Source organism: Eriocheir sinensis, unplaced genomic scaffold (genome assembly GCF_024679095.1).
Source record: "Eriocheir sinensis breed Jianghai 21 unplaced genomic scaffold, ASM2467909v1 Scaffold197, whole genome shotgun sequence".
In the NCBI taxonomy this organism is placed as follows: domain Eukaryota; kingdom Metazoa; phylum Arthropoda; class Malacostraca; order Decapoda; family Varunidae; genus Eriocheir; species Eriocheir sinensis.
The window spans coordinates 21,595-45,315 of NW_026111372.1; the positions used below are offsets into that span (position 1 = coordinate 21,595).

A 23,721-nucleotide genomic window follows, 5' to 3' on the forward strand; every position below is an offset into this window, starting at 1 on the left:
AGCAGACCCAGAATGGACACATACAGAGATCAAATGCCACATGAATATAACAAAAAAAGTCCGCAACATCCTGTTCTTATACATAAAGAATTTGATGCCGTAGGATGAATATAAAGAGCAAGCCTCTCTTCACTCCCTTCCCTCCCCTCCCCCTAAGTCAAGAGGTGAAGGCAGTGAGAGAAGATAACAACAATGAACGATAGTTGGGAGGCAGCTGGGGCTTAAAGTTAAAGGACAAATTTTTAAAAGTTTTGAAAAAGCCGCGTCAAACCGATGGCTGGGGTCTGAGAGAGCACCAGTCACAACTATCAGACTCCACAGCGTTCTTTTGCGAGACTGCAAGTTTTGTGCGCGTCGTGAAGAGCCTGCTGTCCGCTGGAGCGGAGGTGGAGGCGCCGACCACGGCCCTCCCCTTCCTCAAGTTGTTCCGGCGATACAGCAAAAGCATGACGAGCCTGTCCCAGCACCTGGCTGACGGCAGTCACGAGTAGGAGGTGACGCTTGTGAAGGACAAATACGGTGAGAAACAACAGTACGAAATGGAGGATGAGGAACGAAAGGAACTCCTAGAGTTCCTTCAACTGGAGGAGACAGTGACACACGAGGAGGAGGAGGAGGAGGAAGAAGAGATGGAAATGGACCACACGGAACAAGACGAACTGTTTTTGTTCCTCAAGCTGCAAAATCCAGTGAAGGGGCAGGAAGAGGCACTCAAGCATCCTAAGGACGTGGAGCAAATCACGCAGGAGGAGGAGGAGGAGGAGAATAATAATAATAAGAAGAAGAAGTAGGGACGAGTTGTCTTTGTTCCTCGAGCTGCTGGAACTATAATTATAGATATCTTCGTAGATAAATGTTTTATTTTTAGTTTTTAATTCGATGTTATACACAATAAAATATTTATTCTAAAGGAATGTTGGCAAATCATAAATGTGTGTATGTGTGTGTGTGTGTGTGTGTGTGTGTGTGTGTGTGTGTGTGTGTGTGTGTGTGTGTGTGTGTGTGTGTGTGTGTGTAATTAGATAAAACCAAGCTGTATATATCAGTAATCAAATATATTAAACACTTAATATCCTCCTTGATCTCAGGAAGCAAAACATGACCAGAAACATTCCTGCAGCGGTGACGTCGCCATGTTTTGGTGTTTCCGTCCACTCGTCACTTGTGGAGCATCGAAGCCAGGTTGTCACACTCGCTTGTTAGGTGGTCGTGCAAGGCAATGTGTTTTTATTAATATTACTTACAATACACCAACAGCTGTTTAAATAAAACCACGATAATACTGATCAAGGCTACAGATAAATGGCATGGCAGGATCGTATCATTAAAGTGTGAACTAAAGCCAAAACAGAAGGGGGCGGCTTAAGTGTAAGGGCCGCAAGCACCCACTTGCTTTTCTGTTTTTTATAAGGAAAGGAAGCAGCTCAGGGGGAAGAAAAGTAACATAAAGCCAGCTGACGCTGCTCCTGCAAAGTGTCTAGTAAAAAATTATAAAGTTCTGAAAGAGGACAGAATCATTTGAAAACCCAGGGAAGCAGGGAACCCTCAGTTCATTGCTTGAAAAATCGTTATTCTATTGACATGTGACAGTTTTATATCATGCAATTACCCCAATAAATACAGGACGGAGTACACGACTGGCCCCGAAACATGATCCTTCTTAGGTCACTCAAAATACTACAACCGGTGTGGCGGACAAGAAGTTCCAACACTAAAACTTGCTCATGCGCAGCCCACCACGCCCCAGAGCTGCAGACGGCGGGTGTTGATAAAGATTATTTCATAGCAAAGGAGGCAGCTCAATAAGATACAAAATAGCCCGCTCCCACTTTCATATCTCCTGAACCCCGCAGACCTCAAAGATGTAGCTAGTTTAGTGTGTTGTGCAACACGCAGCCGAGAAATGAATAAAACGTTGGGCCATCGCGTCCAGTCCGCAGAGACTCATGTTACAGTGTATACACTTTGTGAGTACACTGTACCCTGACGCTGAGTGAACTGAGGACTGATTGCCTGACTGACTGCGTTATACAGCCTGGGGAACACCTTAAGCACTGCAGGCCGCACAGATATGTCTTGTTTAGAGTTTTGTGCCTTAAGGAGTCAGCCATTGGTGTTGCTTTGGGAATTTATCCTCCGGGGTAGCTTCTGGTCCGCTACACCGGCACTACAGAGCAGTTCATCATCTTCCCAAGGCCTCCCCGCCTGCCTCCACACACTGCCTCCGTCGGGTCAAGTAGTGCCTCTCCGTCAAGTGTCCTGATGGGTGGGTTGCTTTCGGCTTACAGCAGTGTCTCCTCCCTTAGGTTAGGATCGGCCTCCGTAAATCTGTTCCGCCCTGAGAAGGAGAGGGAGAGTAATGAATCCCTGACAAACACATCTTACTCTTATGAGAACAATAAATCACAAACACTCCAATAAGTATATACATACATCCATTACTTGCAAGGCTTCTGGACTGGCCAGTAATGGCCACCAAACGGTTAATGGGGAGGGGCCTATTTGCAAAGGTAGTCTATACAATACGAAGGCAATATATAGAACACAACCAATATTTGCCAGACTTTAGCACTGGCCAGTGATGTACACTAAATGGGGTAAACAGCGGGTAACTACAATCACATTAGTCTAACGCCATTAGTGGGCAGCTGATACTTCTTGACGCTCCAAAGACACACGCTTACTTGGGGAGGGAGAGTGGCTGATTGCTGCGAACACAGTATCATGAAGGGTATACACTGGGTGACGTTGTGTGTATGTGTGTGTGTGTGTGTGTGTGTGTGTGTGTGTGTGTGTGTGTGTGTATTACCATGGTGCCATGGCCAATGTGGTCTGCATTGCTACTCGTCGGAGCCATCGCGGCAGTCTCGGCGGCCGTTGCAGCGTAATCGTTTGTTGATACACCTGAACTCCCAGTGGCGGCAGCGCTCTGAGACGGAGTAGTAGTAGTAGTAGTAGTAGTAGTAGTAGTAGTAGTAGTAGTAGTAGTAGTAGTAGTAGTAGTAGTAGTAGTAGTAGTAGTAGTAGTAGTAGTAGTAGTAGTAGTAGTAGTAGTAGTAGTAGTAGTAGTAGTAGTAGTAGTAGTAGTAGTAGCAGTAATAGTAGTAGTAGTAGTAGTAGTAGTAGTAGTAGTAGTAGTAGTAGTAATAGTAGCAGTAGTAGTAGTAGTAGCAGTAGTAGTAGGAGTAGCAGTAGTAGTAGTAGAAGTAGCAATAGTAGTAATAGTAGTAAAATTAGTAGCAGTAATAGTGGTTAAGTAGCAGTAGTAGTAGTAGTAGTAGTAGTAGTAGTAGTAGTAGTTAAAATAGTAGAATTATTACACTAATGATGTCAATATTATTGGTGATACGAATAATAAGAGAAACTGTGAAATAATAACAATAATTATATAATAATAGTAATTATAATAAATTATAATAATAATAATGATATTAATATAATTAATAATAATAATAATAATAATAATAATAATAATAATAATAATAATAATAATAATAATAATAATAATAATAATAATAATAATAATAATAATTATTATTATTATTATTATTATAATATTTAATAATAATAAAACAAAGAAATTGATAATCAGAAGAAACCAAAGAGAAAAGAAGAGAAAGAAGACTACAACAATGACGATGGCTTAACATGGAGGGGTAGCAGGTCTTAAAAGGATGTCAGCATCACAGTAGGAGAAGTTTGAAGGTCACTGCTCAGCAGGCCGCCTTAGTGCACGGTCACACGGTCTTTGCTACTCACTAGGTCGACAGCCTTCCTCATCCGAGCCGTCCCTGCAGTGAACGCAGCCATCGCAGCGGTCCTTTTCACTGATGCAGCCACCGTCTCTACACTGCCACTGGCCCGCACCACACCCTGCATTACAGCACACAGTTAGGCAGGGCTGGGCAGGAGTTAAATGAGTAACAAATTAAGGCCGACACACCATGGGTAGATGATACCTCATCATTGGTCAGGTCAGGGATTGGGGAAAAACGTTAGGTTGAGCATTCTGTTATGTTTTGTTTGCCCATACTGGCGATCAGATAAAAGGTCCGAAGTGGATAGATGATTATAGATCTTCTGGTTAAGGATATATTCAAAAGCTTTAGAAAGACAGGAAAGTAAAGCTATAGGGCGGTAGTTTGAGGGATAGGAACGGTCACCCTTCTTAGGCACAGGCTGTACATAGGCGTACTTCCAGCAGGAAGGAAAGTAGATGTTGATTGGCAGAGACGAAAGAGTTTGGCCGGGCAGGGTGTCAGCACGGAAGCACAGTTTTTAAGGGCAATAGGAGGCACTCCATCAGGCCAATAAGCCTTCTGAAGGATGAGGCCAGGGAGGGCATAGAAAACATCATTCTTAAGAATCTTAATAACAGGTATAGTTGAGTCAGAGGGGGGATGAGTAGGATGAATATGCCCAGAATCGTCCAGAGTGGAGTTTATACCACAGATATTTCTTCCAGAGTGGAGTTTATACCACAGATATTTCTTTAGATAATTCTTGCTTGAATTCATCCAATTTCACAATTATGGTAGCCAGAGATGCTTTATGGAGGCATGGGGTGCACATCCAATTAATTTTAGGTATATTCTCCTGCTTAATTCCAGACAAATGAGCACATTTCACATGACACCATTTAGGGCACAAACAGCATCCGATCCATTTCTCGCCTTTGAAATCCTTACAAACGTAATACAAATCCATCGCGCCTTTGGCTTTGCCAACCATGTCGCAAATAGATCAACTGTCAAGAAAAGTACAGTTGGCTCCACACAAACCTATACTAAACATTTACCGAGGAAAAAAAATACTGCTGCTATAAAGAAAATTAACTCAAAATGATTCTTAAAACAACCACGCAAAGCACAGAAGAAACAAAGTTGATTGAAAATGCTGGAGGACGAAGGGGAATGGATGATGGCCAGAAGATCGGTATAGTGAAGTGAAGTAAGACAAGCGGGAAAGAAATAACAAAGAACATCAGTCAAACATAGGCCCTCCTCGTACACATCCACAGTCAGTCTTAAGCATTACATCAACCCTTCCTAGCCCGGCTTCAATCGCATTTTTCCCGCTTATACTGTTTATTCCTTCTTCATTAAACTCTCAACTCCCCACCCTTTACCCTCTGAAGCACCCCAAACTTTCCCATGCCCTACATTCGTCCCTTTCCTATTTATCCCCTCACAATAGGATCTCAGTCCAGCACAGCAATCTTTCACATCGACTCTTTTCAGACCTTTCATGAACCATTTCCCAAATAAGACTTCCAACTTTTCCTCATCCATCTTTTACTTCTTTACGCCCGCCTCGATAACTACTATTCCGCTTTCCCGCTCTCATTCCCAGCATTCCGTCGTCCATCTGTTTTGTACTCACCTGAACAGTCATGCTCGTCTGTCTTGTCCTCACAATCCTCGTCGCCATCACAGAGCCAGTCTTTCGGGATGCATTTGGTGTTATCACAAAGGAACTCGTCGTTACTGCACTCTGTGTGTGTGTGTGTGTGTGTGTGTGTGTGTGTGTGTGTGTGTGTGTGTGAAAGATATTGCGGTATTAGAGAAATAGGAATAGACGTGCTCTCTCTCTCTCTCTCTCTCTCTCTCTCTCTCTCTCTCTCTCTCTCTCTCTCTCTCTCTCTCTCTCTCACACACACACACACACACACACACACACACGAGCGTGGGTGGGAACGGACAATGAGAGCGAGGGCAGCTACTATCCTGGCGGGTGGCCTGGAGGGACTATCGTGGGGCAGCCCGTCAGCACACTGACAGCGTTGTAAAACAATACAATCAAGTGTTGTGGTATTCATACAAAATCATTGTTATTATCCTAAAAACGAAACAATCATAGCCCTATTAGATTATTAAATCGTTAATTAGTTTTATTTTGAAGTTAAAAGGAGTTAATATATGAGGGGAAGAAAAGGTGTTGGGACTGTGGCAAAGTGGCATTGCGGGACTGACCCGCGGGAGCCAACGACAAAACGATCTAGGGAATCTGGCTTCACTATACTGGACCACCGTCAAAGATTCACAACGCTGCGTGGCTAACAACTCAACTGTACGCAGGCTAGACCTACTCTGGAGCTGGCGGAAGTGCGGCACCGGTATTTCGGATCATTCCCCGGTCAGATATTCGTTATATTTCAACGATTTTTCTTGGAATTGTTTCAGTCTTTGAGCGACCAATTATCTCCAGGACCCTTGGGGTTGCCGGATATCCGGGGACCGTATAGTCGGGGTTTCAGTGTGCATGTTTTCTTAATAAAACCAAAAAAAATGGTAATGTTGGCGATAACAAAGCCAATATGGATTCTAGAGGGAGAAATATGACCACTCACTAAAAGCAGGAGTAGTGGTGGTGATGGTGGGGGTGGGGGTGTTGGTGGTAGTGGTAGAAGGACAGTTTTCTTCATCAGCGTTGTCGAGACACTCATAGTTGCCGTCACATCTTGCAGCACACGTGCCGTCACTACAGGTGAAATTCTTCGGCGATGCACACGTAGCTACACACAGGAAAAAATAATATCAACAAAATCAAGTCATAGTGATATACGACCCTAACGTATGTAACTGTGTCTCAAAAACACGAAGTCACAAGTCTAAACAGATTAACTATCAAGAAAAGTACAGTCGGCTCCACACAAACATATACTGAACATTTACCGAGGAAAAACAAGTATTGCTGCTATAAAGAAAATTAACTTTCACAAATCCTTCTTAAAACAACCACGCAAAGCACAGAAAAAATAAAATTGAATGAAAATGCTGGAGGACGAAGGGGAATGGATGATGGCCAGAAGATCGGTAGTGCAGTGAAGTAAGACAAGCGAGAAAGAAATTAACAAAGAACATCAGTCAAACATAGGCCCTCGTCGTACACATCCAGTCAGTCTTCAGCATTACATCAACCCTCCCCAGCCCGGCTTCATTCGCATTTTTCCCGCTTATAGTATTTATCCCTTTTTCATTATCCTTTCAGCTCCCCAACCTTAACCCTCTCAAGCCTCAAACTTTCCCATGCCCTACATCAGTCCCTTTCCTATTTATCCTCACACGAGTCTATCGTCTTTCCATTAATTTCCCAACGCCCGTCTAAATTCTTAAGCATACTTAAACTTCTCAAACCCATTATCAGGACACACTAATAAACCTCTTCCACCGATCAATCCCCTTCCCATTAGCCCGTTTCAGTCTATTTTTGCTGTAGAATATCAGTCGAGCACAGTTATCTTTCACATCGACTCTTTCCAAACCCTACATGAACCATTTCCCAATAATACTTCCACTTTTTCTCCTCTTTCGACTTCCCTACGCCCGCCTTGATTACTTCTATTCCGCTTTCCCGCTCTCATTCCCAGCATTCCGTCGATCATCTGTTTTGTACTAACCTGAACAGTCCTGTTCGTCTGTCTTGTCCTCACAGTCCTCGTCGCCATCACAGAGCCAAGTATTAGGTATGCATTTGGTTTTATCACAAAGGAACTGGTCGGCTCTGCACTCTGTGTGTGTGTGTGTGTGTGTGTGTGTGTGTGTGTGTGTGTGTGTGTGTGTGTGTGTGTGTGTGTGTGTGTGTGTGTGTGTGTGTGTGTGTGAGAAAGATATATGAAAGAAATGGGCATTGAGACACGCTCTCTCTCTCTCTCTCTCTCTCTCTCTCTCTCTCTCTCTCTCTCTCTCTCTCTCTCTCTCTCTCTCTCTCTCTCTCTCTCTCTCTCTCTCTCTCTCTCTCTCTCTCTCTCTCTCTCTCTCTCTCTCTCTCTCTCTCTTCCCCCCCCCCCCCGATACTCACCACAGTCCTGCTCGTCGTCCCCATCCGGACAGTCCTTATTGCCGTCGCAAATATTCACTCTACAAATTGTATCGCCGCTCACACACGTGTATGTGTTGTCCCCGGGACAACTCCTTTCACTTATATCAAATGCGGGTCCAGCTGTGAAAAACAGACACGCACAGGATTATTAGAACGCGCATAACATCATAGAATTGATTTTACCTTTCTTGCTTATCGCCAAAGAAAAGAACAAAACATATACGCGACTCTCTCTCTCTCTCTCTCTCTCTCTCTCTCTCTCTCTCTCTCTCTCTCTCTCTCTCTCTCTCTCTCTCTCTCTCTCTCTCTCTCTCTCTCTCTCTCTCTCTCACACACACACACACACACACACACACACACACACACACACACATACGTACTCACACATACTCACCACAGTCCTGCTCGTCGTCCCCATCCGGACAGTCCACCTTGGCGTCGCACACATGCACACCACAAATTATACGGCCACTCTGACACATATGGTAGTCGTCCCAAGGACAACCCACTCCACGTTTTTTTAATGTGAATCTAACTGTGGAAGACATACATACGATAAATATTAAGCATAGTTCTGAAGTTCCAGAGGTTAACATTTCCTTCCTTCGTCGTCGTCATAGAATTGAACTCACACAAAAAACGGACATGTTGTTCCTCTCCTGCTGAGGGAGAAGTTCCTAACCTTATATCTACAAAAGAACATATGTGGGAATGGCCCACCATTGACATGCATCCCGTCTTTTTACTTTGCAATAAAGGCAAAAATCAAACAAACCAGCTCACCCGAGTCAGTCCCACGCTCTTCCATGTCTCTCTCGTCCTTGTACTCCAGCTTTCCTGAGCCTCCTTGGTAGTCCACGAGCCTGCTTGACGAAGATTGTCGCCGAGGTCGCGTCAGGTCACGGCCTGACACCCTGCTGGCCAGCACCCTCGTCTTGTCCGCAAACGTAAAGTCTGAGTTTCGGCTCGGGTCATCCTGACCATGTAATGGGAGAGAGGAGAGTGAGACATAGAGGACTCGTGTAGATGCGTGATAACACACACACACACACACACACACACACACACACACACACGAAAAAAAATGGCGTCAAAAATAAATGTTGGAGAGTACGCATACATTTTCCTGTCCCTCGTTAAATATATCAGTTCACGGAAGTATACCCCGGGGGCACATTGCCTCTCCCACCCTACGACACCATTCCCGGTGGTACCTCTGAGCAACACCGATCATTCAGATGTCGTCTCCGTGTTCACTGTCACCACGGTGGGCGTGTTTTGTTTTCAGACCATTTGGTGGCGGAGTTAGAAGAAGGTCGCTAGTAATCATATTGAAGGAGAATTGGAATTCTTCGTAATACCGATGAATCCTTGGGGTTGACCCACCCTCCCAACAAGCTGTCCTAACATGATAATTGAGTTTTCATACCAAAAAGAATCAACTTGATTTTTCTTTGAGTAGATTTAGAGTTAAAGACTTCCTCAGCATTGTGATAATTTAAGGCAATCTTTATCTAATCTTATTACGTATCAGAACGGTAAATGGAAGAGTATGTCCTTTCTTATATGCATATGAATTTGTTTAATATGTACACATGATTTTTGTCCCGATGTAATGAACTTTAACTGCGAGAAATAGTTCGTGTGTTGCGTTTTATCCATTCCTGTAATTATCGCATAATCACCAATTAGCTGTTTCTTTATTACATTTTTTTCTCGAGAGAAAGCGATTCAGATAAAATAACAAGGGTCACATATTTATTAATATACCTTGGGGGTTTGCAAAACAGTATTAGTTACAAAGAGATTAACCATTTATTCCAAACTTAAATAGTTTCAATGACACTTGTCTGATATTTTTTTCCTAGTTTATGGTTAAGATTTTAAGTTGATTTTACGAGTTTTCTGAAGTTTTTGTTGTCAATTCGTGTTCAATGAAGCGACACTTTGTCCCAAGTCTCGTCCCAACACCATACGTTCAAAATATCTGCTCAAATGCTATACATGGGTAGGTGGTGGCTGAGTGCTTAGCGTGCTAGGCTCACATTCACCATGCCATGGACAACGTCGGTTCAAATCCCCACCTGGGATTTTTCAGTCACCGCCGAGTAGCCTAAGACTACGCACATCCTGTCCAGAAGACCACCCATCAACCCGGACTCTAGAAGAAACCGTCCAGTGAATCAAGAATGAGTTCCGGGGGGGCAGCATGAGCCAAGCATAATTGGCGCCACTATAAAAAAATTGCCTGCGCCACGACGGGCTTGGGCCGACCATCTGGCCCCCTGAAGAAAGCCTGCCGGCTCTATAGGCGGGGATGTAAAAAAAAAAAAAAACACTTTGGGAGATCGCAAGGATTGCTGTTAGTTACTGTGTATTAAACACGCTTAAATAACCCTGCAGGTCCCCTTCCCATACCAAGTAACTTGTGCCACGATCTATCGCCTTCCTAAGCCCATGAGCTATGTGGGCATCCCCTCAGACTCGTCTGCTCAGGATTGCCTCAAATTTTAAAGCCAATGGCGAGTGTGACATCCGCGTTCTCCCTCAGAACTGTGACGGTCTGTAGCGCTTCCTAGGTTCTGCTCATTGTCCCTAATGCTCGCATGTCTCTGGTCTACCTGAGGCAGAGAGTGGGCGAGGGAGGCGGCGAGCAGCAGGACCACCACCAGGTAGCGCAGCGGCGGCATGGCGGCGGCTGGGGGGTGAGCTTCTTTGCCACCTCTGACACACACGGGACCCGCACGCTGGGGCCGAGCGGAACAAAGTAGCGTGGCTCAGGGTGGCTCTGGGCGTATATGTAAGGCCACGACTTCCGCCATTTTGAAATGGGTATAGGCACGGAATGCATAAAGAAAGGGCTATCTAGGCAATGACAAAAAAAGTAAGATTAAGGCGTAGGAGGTGATAAGAGGCAGGAAATACACCGAATATGACGTGTTCCTATCGATGTGGTTACTTATCAGTGAGACGTGATAACCAACAGGAAGCAAGTATCAATGATAAGCGATCCCTGGCTGTTGTAAAATCAATAAAACGCTGCCGCCATTAGCACGCCGTCGACGACTCCAGAACCTTTTAAGTTAAAATTAATAGTTACAAGACCAGTTCCTAAGCTGAAGCAGTCTGAGGAAACGAATTAGGGATCTGTTGGTGACCTTTAGCTCATTCCAATTCAACCATCCTCCTTTCTAAGCATCCTTTGGCTGAAAATATTTAAGGTAACAAGTCAAAGATATGTTATCAAGTGACCTGGTAAAGCTAACAAACCTGCTGAGGATGACAAAATTGGGGCTGGAAGGTGTGTAGGGGGAAGTGTGCAGATGGCTCGAGTTAGCTAATAAAAAATAATTATGTGCCAGACGTCAGAAGTCTTTGGTAAGATGAGATAGGAGTAAAAAGATAAGACACAGGAAAGCGCCAGTGATTTATGGGAGGATGACTCGGTGACAGGGCTGAGAGCTGTGAGTCAGAAAAAGACGATCAGACCAAAGGGGTGTGCAATATATATATATTTTTTATTTTTAGAGAAAAGGTGGCTGCTCAGGGGAACAGAGAGAGAAGGAAAGGGGACAGATAAGAAGGGTTGTAGGGAAAGACGAGTTTTGAAATCATAAAAAAAAGGATGGGGAGGAAAGAAGGGTTATAGATGGAGTCTTGAAATTACGAAAAAAAATGTGGAAGGGAAAGAAGGGTTTAAGATAAAGACGAGTTTTGAAATTGTGAAGAAAAAAAATGGACAGGAAAGAAGGGTTTTAGATAAAGACAGGTGTTGAAATTATGAAAAAAAGTAAAAGGTGTGACAGGTGTCTGGAGAACCATCTTGGTGATTCACATGTAGCTATTTCGTTCTTTATTTTGGCTTTTACGTTATCATATTTTGTCTTTAACAAATTGTCTTGCAACTTTGGCCAAAGACCCATGAAAATGTTGCCGAACATGACGGCGGTTAGGGCGTTTTCGGGCGCCCACGGTGACTATTCAGCTGGGGGATTAATGCAATGCAAGGATGTCATGAATAATTCACTCCTGGCTCTAGACCAAAGAGGTGTCTTGATACTCTTCCGACTTTCTCTTCATCAACTTTTGCAACATTCGCGGTCTTTGTACTATTTTCCGTTTTGTGGAACACCATCTCTCCTCCTCTAAACCTCCCCTTTTCTTCCTCATCGAAACCCAGGTTTCTGAGGCTACTAGCAGTAATCTTTACTATATTTCCTACTACTGTTTATATACTAAATCTAAATCCAAGGTTGGATCTGCGTTGCAACGACATCACATCCTCACGTGCCCACGACTTTGATTCTTCAGAATTTTTTGCTATCTGGCTAAGACATCATTGTCATTCTATTATTAAATACATCTGTGCTGTCTATGTCTCACCTAACTCTACCAGCTATGTAAAGTTCTTTGACTATATGAAATCTTAAGTGGAGCACATCTTGACTCACTCTCCCTTCATTTATATCTCCATCTTATGGGGTTCCAGTTTTAACATTTAGCTTTAGCTTTCATACGCTTTCACTGACCAGCCTGGTGGACAAGCCTACAACTTTGCTCTCCTCAAAAATAAAATTTCACTTTGGACGATTCAGGGCATATTCCTCGTACTCACCCACCTCAGACTCCACTATACGTCTCGTTTAAATCCTTAAGAGCGATGTTTTCTATGCCCTCTCTGGCCTCAACACTCAGAAGGCTTATAGACCCGATGGGGTGCCTCCTATTGTTCTTAAAATCTGTGTTTCCGTGCTGACACCCTGCCTGATCTGACTCTTTCACCTCTGCCTTTCAACATCTACCTTTCCTTCCTGCAGGGAGTACTCCTGCATACAGCTTGTGCCTAAGAAGGGTGACCGTTCCGATCCCTCAAACTACCGTCCTATAGCTCTACTTTTTCTGTCTTTCGAAAGCTTTTTATTGAATCCTTGACAGGGAAATTCTTCAGCAACTATCAACTTTTGACCTGTCTGATCGCCAGTATGGGTTCCGCAAGGGACCCTCTACCGGTGATCTTCTTGCATTCCTAACTGACTCCTGGTTATCCTATCTTAGCCGTTTCGGTGGAATTTCTGCTGTAGCATTAGACATCTCGAAAGCTTTTGACTGACTTTGGCACAAATGTTTGCTTTCTACGTAAGCTACCCTGCTACTGACTCTATCCCTCTCTATGTACTTTTATCTCCAATTTTCTTTCTGGACGATCTCTCACTGCTGTGATAGACTTACACTGTTCTGCTCCTAAACCTATCAACAGTGGTGCCCCAAGGAACACAGTTATATCTCCTACTCTCTTTCTGTTGTCCATTAATAACCATTTCAAGAGGAGGCGGTGGCTGAGTGGTTAGCGTGCGGGTGCCGTGTCCAAGAGTACCCGGGTTTGCGTACCGCCCGCCGCTCAAAGCTTTTTTTAGATTTCTCTGTCACCGACGAATGGCCTAAGATTGTCCACATACTGTCCTGAAGACCACCTATCAACTGATCACCTATCAACCTGAACATTAGATTCTCTCTTAAAGTAGGATCTGAGTTGAGTTCCGGAGGGCAGGATGACCCAAGCAAGATGGCGCCACTATAAACACTTGTCTGCGCCATAACAGTCTGGGGACGACCATTAGGCCCCCAAGAAACCTACCGGCGTCATAGGGAAAAAAAAAAAAATTATCCACTCCTACGCTAATGACTTGCATTACTCAACATCTTTCAACGCATGACCCTCCATACAGTAATTACATGACTCTCAGCTGGACGCTGCAGAACGCTTATCCTCAGATCTTACTATCAATTCTGAATGGAGGGGAAGGAACTTGGTATCCTTCAATGCCTCAAAAGCTCAAATTCTCCACGGTCAACTCGACAAATCTTCAAAATACCTATCCGTAGTTTTCGGCAACAAAAAGTTAGCACCTCCAACAATAAACATTCTCGGTCTGTCCTTAACTCAAAATCTTCACTGAACATAATCATATCTCCTCCCTTGCTAAATCAGCTTCCTCGACTTGGCCATTCTGTATCGTCTCTGCCAGTTATTTTCCACCTACCAGATGCTTCCCATAGACAGAGGGCTCGTCCGCCCTTGTATGGAGTATGTATCTTATAATGTGTAATGGCTGCACACATACAGCTCTGCTAGACAGAGTGGAGTCAAAGCTTCTTCGACTCATCAACTCCCCTCCTCTTACCGGTAGTCTTCTACCTCATGAATTCCGCCGCAGTGTTGCATCTCTTTCCATCTTATATCGATATTTTCATGCTGACTGCTCTTTTGACCTTGCTAACTGTATGCCTCCCCACCTCCCGTGGTCCAGCTGCACACGATTTTCTACTTTTGCTCATCCTTATTCTTTCTAAATCTCTTTTTGCAAGATTTCACCAGCATCTTCATTCTTTTATTCCTTCTGCTGGAAAACTCTCGAAAAAATGACGAAGTGAAATTGGAGAAGATATTTTTATCTAGGTGCTAGAAGTCCCTGGAATAATTAGAAGAAGCAGGAATGCGGCACTTTCTATTTTTGAAAGTGTTTTTGGTAAGTCGGAGAATAGATTTGGCACGACTCCGGGCAGAAATGTACAGATCGTGATTAGCGGGAGTGCGAAGGCTCTGGTACCGTTTGTGAGCTGCTTTTCTATCTTTAATAGCACGAGAACAAGCATGATTAAAACAAGGATTTTTAGCAAGAGTAGTAGATAAAGTTCGTGGAATGTGTGACTCAATGCCAGAGACATTTGAGTGTCTGTGTGTGTGTGTGTGTGTTATCAGATAAAACCAAGCTGTATATATCAGTAATCAAATATATCAAACACTTAATATCCTCCTTGATCTCACGAAGCAAAACATGACCAGAAACATTCCTGCAGCGGTGAACGTCGCCATGTTTTGGTGTTTCCGTCCACTCGTCACTTGTGGAGCATCGAAGCCAGGTTGTCACACTCGCTTGTTAGGTGATCGTGCAAGTCAATCTGTGTTTTTATTAATATTACTTACAATACACCAACAGCTGTTTAAATAAAACCACGATAATGCTGATAAAGGCTACAGATAAATGGCATGCCAGGAACAGTTCATTAGAGAGAGAACTAAAGCCAAACATGTGTAAGGGACGCAGGCACCTACTTTTTTTTTTTATAAGGAGAGGAAGCAGCTCAGGGGGAAGAAAAGTAACAAAAAGGCAGTAGACGCTGCTCCTGCAAAGTGTGCAGTAAAAAGTTCTAAATTTCTAACAGTGGACAGAATCATTTGGAGAACCCAGGGAAGCAGGGAACCCTCAGTACATTCCTTGAAAAAATCGTTATTTTATTGAGATGTGACACTTTCATATAATGCAATTACCCCAATAAATACAGGACGGAGTACACGACTGGCCCCCAGACATGATTCTTCTTAGGTCACTCAAAATACTACAACCGTTGTGGCGGGCAAGAAGTTCCCACACCAACAATTGCGCATGCGCGGCCCCCACGTCCCAGAGCTGCAGACGATGGGAGTTGCTAAAGATTTTTTTTACAGCAAAAAAGGCAGGTCAGGAAGATAAAAATAAAGCCCGCTGCCACTTTCATATCTACTGAACACCAAAGACCTCAGATTTTTTTGTAAGTGTTAGCCTATAGCGTCGGTAGGAATTCTTCAGGGGCCTGGTGGCCGGCCCAAGTGCTTCATGGCTCAGGTAATTTTTATATTGGCGCCATTTTTATTCTTGGCTCATGCTGCCCCTCCGAATTCATTCTTGAGTCACTTGAACGGTTTCTTCTAGAGTCCGGGTTGATGGGTGGTCTTCAGGATAGCATGTGGGTAGTCTTAGGCCAGTCGGGGGTGACTGAAAAATCCCAGATGGTAGCGGCCGGATTCGAACCCGCGTCGTCCAGAACGTCTTGAATGCGGGGCCCGCATGGTAACCACTCAACCACACTGCCGATAAGTGAATGAAACAATGGGCCATCGCGTCCAGTCAGCAGAGACTCATGTTACAGTGCTATACTTTGTGTGTACACTGTACCCTGACGCTGAGTGAACTGATGACTGATTAGCGGACTGACTGCGTATACGGTCTGGATAACACATCAAGCACTGTAGGTCGCACAGATATATCTTGTTTTGGGTCTTGTGCCTTAAGGAGTCAGCCGTTATTGCTACTTTGGAAACTTATCCTCCGGGGGAGTGTCTGGTCCGCTACATCGGCACTACAGAGCAGTTCATCATCTTCCCAAGGCCTCCCCACCTGCCTCCACACACCGCATCCGTCGGGCCAAGTAGTGTTTCTCCGTCAAGTGTCCTGATGGGGTGGGTTGCTTACGGTTTACAGAAGTGTCTCCTCCCTTAGCCGTGTCTAGAGCGGTGGCCCCTGTTCATGCCTCCACACACTGCCTCCGTTGGGCCAAGTAGTGCCTCTCCGTCAAGTGTCCTGATGGGATGGGTTGCTTTCAGCTTACAGCAGTGCCTTCCTTCTTGGGTTGGGGGCCGAAAATCTGTTCCGCCCTGAGAAGGAGAGGAAGAGTAATGAGTCCCTGACAAACACACCTTACATTTATGAGAACAATAAATCACAAACACTCCAATAAGTATATACATCCATGCATTACTTGCAAGGCTTCTGGACTGGCCAGTAATGACCACCAAACGGTTAATGGGGAGGGGCCTATTTGCAAATGTAGTCTATACAATACGAAGGCAATATATAGAACACAACCAGTATATGTAACCAGTGTTTGTCTGCGTGTGTCTGTATTACCATGGTGCCATGGCCGCGGCCAGAACCAGTATAGTCTGCAGTGCCACTCGTCTGAGCCATCGCGGCAGTCTCGGCAGCCGTTGCAGTGTAATCGTTTGTTGATACACGAACCATCCCGGCACCTGAACTCCCAGTGGCGTCAGTGCTCTGAGACGTAATAGTATTAGCAGTAGTAGTAGTAGTAGTAGTAGTAGTAGCAGTAGTAGTAGTAGTAGTAGGAGTGTTAGTAGTAGTAGTAGTAGTAGTAGCAGCAGTAGTAGTAGTAGTAGTAGTAGTAGTAGTGATAGTAAAAGTAGTAGTAGTAGTAGTAGTAGTAGTAGTAGTAGTAGCAGTAGTAGTAGTAGCAGTAGTAGTAGTAGTAGTAGTAGTAGTAGTAGTAGTAGATCCCTATATCCCCCTCAACCGGTACCACCCCTTCCATTGGCACCTCCAATGTTGCCACTAACAACACCACTACCACCACCCCCTCATCACTCTTCCTCTTCGACTGGACAGGGCGCGGCGGAGGTCGGGGGAAGCTTTGCTTGGAAGGGGCTAGCGGAGGGGGAAGCAACGAGGTGGGTGGATGACACATACCTTGAAGTTGTTGGGTGGTCTGCAAGAAATCTTTTTGAACCACCCAGATGTGGAGCCACGACATTTATCATCAAAGAAATTGTCACCCTGTTAAATAACTACATCCAGAACACACCACTGGCGCCCCTATCCCTGAAAATTGTATTCACTCTCCCCCATCTCTTCCTCCAAAAAGCACACCCAAAGACCAAACAAGCCGAAAATATCGAGGCATTAAGAAGACGAGTTGCCTTGTGGCAAACTAACGAGTTAGATGCCCTCCTTTGAGAGGCCAGAGCCATACAGGAGAGGCTCCCCGGACCCCAACAAAACAACACCTCCACAGAAGACAGGGCCCGGAAGTTTGCAGACAAAATGCGACAAGGCAACGTTGCGTCTGCAACACGAGCCTTGTCAGAAAATTCCACACGGGGTGTGCTTCCACTCACCAGGGACACGATCAGTCAACTCAAGGAAAAACATCCTCCACCGAGTGACCTGAAGGGACTGAGACTGGCAGGATGTCACCAACCACCGAATCCAGTTATATACGAAAGGATAACAGGAGAGATGGTGTGGAAGAAGGTCCTCCAGACTCGTGGCAGCGCGGGGCCCTCAGGACTTGATGCACGGGGATGGCGAAGCTTGCTGAGCAGCGCCAACTTTGGCAATGCAGCTGGCGACTTGCGCAACACTATTGCAGCACTGGCAAGAAAACTCGCCTCCTCCAGCTGCCACTATGTGGACACCCTGACGGTATGCCGCCTCATTCCCCTGGACAAGAGGCCGGGATGCAGGCCTATAGGAGTCGGAGAAGTCCTGCGGCGCATCGTAGGCAAATGCATCATGGCTCTCGTCAAAGAAGATGTGAGAATGGCAGCAGGGAACCTCCAAGTTTGTGCGGGGCAGCAGGCAGGAGGAGAAGCAGCAGTCCATGCCATGCGGGATATATTCGACCACGTGGGGTGCGAAGCAGTGCTTCTTGTTGACGCCAAAAATGCCTTCAACACAATAAATAGAAAGACTATGATACATAACATTAAAACCAAGTGCCCTAGCTTAGCTATGTATGTCGAAAATACCTATACATACCCGACTGACTTATACATAAATAGCCACAGTGGAAAGGTGAAAGTGTTAAAATCATCTGAGGGAACAACAGAAGGTGACCCAATAGCCATGGCTATGTACGCCCTGGGCCTATCAGTCCTCCAAAATGAAATCGCGTTCGCAGAAACACGGGTGAAACAGGTGGCTTATGCGGATGACCTCTCAGGTGCTGGTAAAATCTCAGACTTAAAAGGGTGGTGGGACACTGAGATAGGATATATCCCTAACGCCACCAAGTCTGTCCTTATTGTCAAACCTGAACATTATGACCATGCCGCAGAAACTTTTAGAGGAAGTGGCGTCATTGTGACAAAAGACGGACAACGACACTTAGGTGCAGTGATCGGGACAGAGGTATATAAGAAGGAGTACGTGGGAGACAAAGTAGCTGAATGGGTGAATGAAATAGAAGCTTTGTCTGCCATTGCCAAGACTGAGCCACACGCTGCCTATTCAGCGTACACCCACGGCATCCAACATCGGTGGACGTTCCTGATGCGCACCATCCCCGGCATCAGTCCACTCCTCCGACCACTGGAAAATGCCGTCAAGAATGTATTCTTGCCGGCGCTGGTGAAATATCATGCTTTGGGGGAGGAAGAGAGGGATATGCTAGCACTTCCCCCAAGACTGGGTGGGATGGGGATCACCAACCCTGAGAAGCTGGCAGATAAGGAGAACCAAAACTCCATCAGCCTTACCAGGTCACTCATCAACAGGATCATCGCTCAGGAGGCAGAGGGCGAGATAGACCAAACAGAAATAAGAGAAATTAAAAGAAAATCTCAGAAGAAAGGCAACAGGCCCAAAAAGACGAGCTGGACCGTCTTACACACCACCTGTCCACATAAATGGGTAGAAAAATACACACAGCACAGGAGGCAGGCGCCTCTAGCTGGCTAACGTCATTACCAATCAGAGCAAAGGGCTTCAGCCTCAACAAACAAGAATTTGTCGACGCCATTGCTCTGAGATATGGCTGGCCGATTGAGGGACTGCCTGATCTCTGTGCATGTGGATCACCAAATGATGTCACCCACACCATGACATGTAACAAAGGAGGCTTCGTCTGTATTCGACACGATGAAGTGAGGGATCTGACAGCCAGCATGCTTGGGGAGGTATGCCAAGACGTCACTACCGAGCCGGCACTGCTTCCCCTGGACGGCGAACACCTTCGGTACAGGACAGCCAATACCTCACAGGAGGCACGGGTTGATGTAAGTGCCCGCGGATTCTGGGTGCGCGGACAGCGGGCGTTCATGGACATCCGCATATTCGACCCGATGGCTGCCTGTCACCGTGAGCTGCCCCTGCAAGCCGCCCACCACAGGAACGAGCAGGAGAAGACAAGGGCATACGGTGAAAGAATCCAACATGTGGATCAGGGCAGCTTCACCCCCCTCGTCTTCACCACATCCGGCGGGATGGGTCCCAGGGCCCAATGCTTCTACGCACGCCTCGCGGAACTAATCTCAGAAAAGAAGCAACAGCCAAGGAGCCACGTTGTCGCCTGGATGAGGTGTCGCCTCTCGTTCTCCCTGCTCAGGTCGGCCATCCTATGTCTCAGGGGCACCAGACACTCTGGCCCAAAAGCCACCACCATCTCCAATATGGACTATGAAGCCACAGTGGTGGAGAGTGACATTAGGGTGGGTCGGGAGTGACTTGAGTAGGGAAGGAAAGGGGGATCTAGACGTAATAGATGATAGGTGATTTAGTGTCAGGTAGTATTAGTGATATGGTTCGATGCCACAGTCATTAGCGAACAGAGTTGGGGCTAATGACCTCCAAGCTATGGAGCCCTCCATGATTATGTGTCGGGAAAATAAACATGGGTGGAGGTATCATTTATGTTGTGTAGTAGTGAAAAAAAAAAGTAGTAGTAGAAGTAGTAGTAGTAGTAGTAGTTGTAGTAATAGTAGTAGTAGTAGTAGCAGTAGTAGTAGTAGCAATAGTAGTAGTAGTAGTAGTAGTAGTAGTAGTAGTAGCAGTAGTAGTAGTTAAAATAGTAGAAATACAATAATGATGTCAATATTATTCGTGATACAAATAATAAGAGAAACTGCGAAATAATAACAATAACTAGACGCACAGCACTCGTAGAGTGCACACCTCCGCCAAAGATTGTCCTGAAAATTGGTATGGGCATCAACTGTGAGCCTATGCATCATATGGAAGCATTTGTTTCGAAATTTGATGATTTTTTTTTTGGAAACTTTGACCTTGGGCAAACTTTTGGAGGTCAAGGTCAAAGGTTAAGGTTAAGGCCATGCAAGGTGCGTCATTCCATGAGCTAAAATATGAACCAAGTCTGAAGTCTCTACGATGAAGAGAACAGAAGTTATGGCCAATCTGACATTTTGTGCGACCTTGACCTTTGACATAAAAGATTTAATGGGTTCTATTCTGGATGGACAAGGTGCATCTTATGGAAGCATTTGATGAAATTCTATTTTTCGGAAACTTTGACCTTGGTCGAACTTTTTTTAGGTCAAGGTTAAAGGTCAAGGTCAAGGCCATGCAAGTTGCGTCTTTCCATGAGCTAAAATATAAACCAAGTCGGAAGTCTCTACGATGACGAGAACCGAAGTTATGGCCAATGACGTTTTTTGCGACCTTGACCTTGACCTTTGACCTTTGACAAAAAATTTAATTCGTTCTATTCTGGATGAACGCGAAGCTTCCCTGAAAAAATGGATGAGATATCCGCAAAATTGTGCCCAGGAGACTGTTAACGAACAAACAAATACATAAACATACTGACCGGACCGAAAATATCACCTTCCAACTCCGTTGGCGGAGGTAATAATAATAATCAATAATGATAAAAACAATATAATTGATAATCGGAATAAACCAAAGAAAAAAAGAAGAGGAAGAGAACTACAACCATGACGATGGATTCACTGAGAGGGGTTGCAGGTCTTAAAAGAGTGTCGGCGCCACAGTAGAAGTTTGAAGGTCACTGCTCAGCAGGCCGCCTTAGTGCACGGTCACACGGTCTTTGCTACTCACTAGGTCGACAGCCTTCCTCATCCGAGCCGTCCCTGCAGTGGACGCAACCATCGCAGCGGTCCTTTTCACTGATGCAGCCACCGTCTTTACACTGCCACTGGCCCGCCCCACACCCTGCGTAATAGCACTCATTCAGCAGGCGGAGGGCAGGGGTTCAATGAGCAACAAGGAGAAAATGTAATAATAACATTACTCACCACGAGGAGTAGTCGTGGATATGGTGGTGGGAGTGGTAGCCGTAGTAGTAGTAGTTGTGGCGGGTGTGGTAGTAGTAGTAGTTGTGGTGGGTGTGGTAGTAGTAGAATTAGTAGTAGCAGTAGTAGTATTGGTGGTGGGTGTAGTAGACGGACAATTTTCTTTATCCGCAGCACAAAGGCCCCCACCGCAGTCGACTTGCGACGGTGCACACGTAGTAGTAGAAGTAGTAGTAGTAGTAGTAGTAGTAGTAGGAGTTGTGGTGGTGGTGGTAGTGGGTGTGGTAGCGGTAGTGGGACAGTTGTCTTTATCCGCAGCACAAAGACCGCCACCGCAGTCGACTTGCGACGGTGCACACGTAGCTACTCAGGAAAGAATAACTTCAATAAATCAAAAGTCACAATGATACACAACACCAACGCATATTGCCGTGTAAGCCTAAAAAGTCGAAATCATCAATCTAAACAAATTAACTCTCAGGAAAAGTACAATTGGCTTTACACACACAGCACACAGTTAGGTGGGAGCAGAGCGGGGATTCAATGAGCAACCAGGAGAGAAGGGAATGACATCACTCACCAGGAGGAGGAGTGGCGGTAGTAGTGTCGGTGGGGGCAATCGTAGTAGGACACCTTTCTTCATTCGCAGCACACGAGCCGTCACTGCAGGTGAACTCCGTCGGTGCACACGTAGCTACAGACAGGAAACATAACTTCAACAAAATTAAAAGTCACAGTCATATACAACACCAACGCGTATCGCTGTGTATGTCTAAAAAATCTGTCACAAATCTAAACATTGGCTATCAGGAAAAGTACAGTTGGCTCCACACAAACATATACTGAACATTTAATGATTGTATTTCTTCCTTTACGAGCAATACCTAGTTTGTTTGTTTTTTTCGCCATTCGTAGTGTGGGTGGGATCGAGCATTTGGATAGAAAAAATGTGATGAGTGTATTTTTTTTATAATTTTGATGTTTTTTATCACACTTCATTGTCTTCGCATGCTCATGAATATGAGTATGGGAAGGTTTAATCCCAGCAAAATAATTTTTCTATACCCCCCAAAAAGTGCATACTCTGCTTCCTAATGTACTTAAGATTCAGTTTGAGAACTGTGTGTCATGTTATGGGAGATTTTTTTTTTTTAAGTGTCTGGGAAAAAAAATATAGTTAAAGTTGTAGATTAAATTACCTATTTTTCTGAAAGCTCAAAGTATAACTATCTTTTCTTTCTTATTATATCCTCCCGTAAGCAAATGAATGTCTGGAATTAGTGAAGGTAACAGCGTTACAATGCTTATATGGAGTTCAAGATTTTACCGTCATCAAAATCATTTCCATAATGTCTGGAAAGAACAAGTGCCTTAACTAGCGAACTATATTATTCTGTCTGTTTTTTGTTTTGTTTTATCAAATAGAAAAAAAAAATCACCCTCTCAATAATTAGCACTTTGACATGTTCGAAATAAATGTGTTATATTGGATTGCATATACTGATTTCCGCTCCCCCCCCCCCCCAAAAAAAAAAAGAGAGAAAGGAGAGAAGTATGAATAAAATATAATAAGTTAAGAATGTCTTGTCTTGTCTTATCTTTGCTCATTTGCTGACTAAGAACAAGTTAGATTTTTACGATCATCTTATCTTCAAGTGTAACTACATTGATTTTCAGCGTCGTTTATATGCATTAACGAAAAGTAAAATTTATGGTTATGTGACTGTGAGCAGTTAACGAAGATATGATGTATGACACAGGTAACAGGTAATAGAAGGAATCGTTGCAAGAAACGTAGCAGAAAGGTAATGGTATGCTTAGTAGGAAGAATGTGGCAATATTCACGCTAAAGGTAACAGTAACGTAGCAAAAACACACACATACAAAAAAACGCAATGACCTACTTGACCTACTCCTTTGTGATTGTTTTTCTTCCTTTACGAGATAAAAAAGCAAGTTTTTTTTTTACACTTCATTGTCTTCGCATGCTCAAGGATATGAGTATGGGAAGGTTTAATTCCAGCAAAATTTTTCAACTCCGCCCGGGAATCGAGCCCAGTCTCTCTCGGTTATGAGCCGAGTGTGCTAACCACTGCACCACGAGGGCCCCCCCCCCCCCCCCGATTATCAGAAAGGTTGTGGGAATATGCACATTAAAGGTATCAATACATAGCATTGGCGTAATGGGATGTAGTAAAAGGGTTCTTAAAAGGTGATGGGGACGTGGTAACTAGGTAGTAGAAACGTACATATGATCCACAGAACGTTGCAATATTATTATTATTATTATTATTATT

The 23,721-nt window shown here is 44.6% G+C and overlaps 1 protein-coding gene across 4 annotated transcripts; it reads right to left on the reverse strand.

Annotated features, from left to right (window-relative positions):
- Nucleotides 1-842: 842 nt before the first annotated feature.
- On the reverse strand, nucleotides 843-10,603 carry LOC126990776 (low-density lipoprotein receptor-related protein 8-like). 4 transcript variants are annotated; one of them, XM_050849421.1, is made up of 10 exons: nucleotides 10,443-10,603; nucleotides 8,605-8,797; nucleotides 8,216-8,356; nucleotides 7,801-7,941; nucleotides 7,400-7,510; nucleotides 6,350-6,514; nucleotides 5,383-5,493; nucleotides 3,760-3,873; nucleotides 2,810-2,929; nucleotides 843-2,338 (listed from the first exon to the last, which is right to left on the reverse strand). In XM_050849421.1, the coding sequence occupies exons 1-9, from the start codon at nucleotides 10,509-10,511 to the stop codon at nucleotides 2,841-2,843; spliced, it is 1,134 nt and encodes a 377-aa protein (XP_050705378.1). In that variant the 5' UTR covers nucleotides 10,512-10,603; the 3' UTR covers nucleotides 843-2,338; nucleotides 2,810-2,840. The 4 variants fall into 4 exon arrangements, with proteins under 4 accessions (XP_050705378.1, XP_050705380.1, XP_050705381.1 ...); XM_050849423.1 differs by lacking the exon at nucleotides 8,216-8,356; XM_050849424.1 differs by lacking the exon at nucleotides 7,801-7,941.
- Between the last annotated feature and the right edge of the window lie 13,118 nt (nucleotides 10,604-23,721).

What these genes read in the sequence shown, in the direction of transcription:
- LOC126990776 (XM_050849421.1), bottom strand. Translation starts at nt 10,511, where the DNA reads ATGCCGCCGCTGCGCTACCTGGTGGTGGTCCTGCTGCTCGCCGCCTCC. An exon ending in AGACGAACAGGACTGTTCAG is followed by an intron (nt 6,515 to 7,399) that starts GTTAGTACAAAA and finishes TCCTGTGTGTAG; the next exon opens with CTACGTGTGCATCGCCGAAG. An exon ending in AGACGAGCATGACTGTTCAG is followed by an intron (nt 3,874 to 5,382) that starts GTGAGTACAAAA and finishes GCTGTAATGCAG; the next exon opens with GGTGTGGTGCGGGCCAGTGG.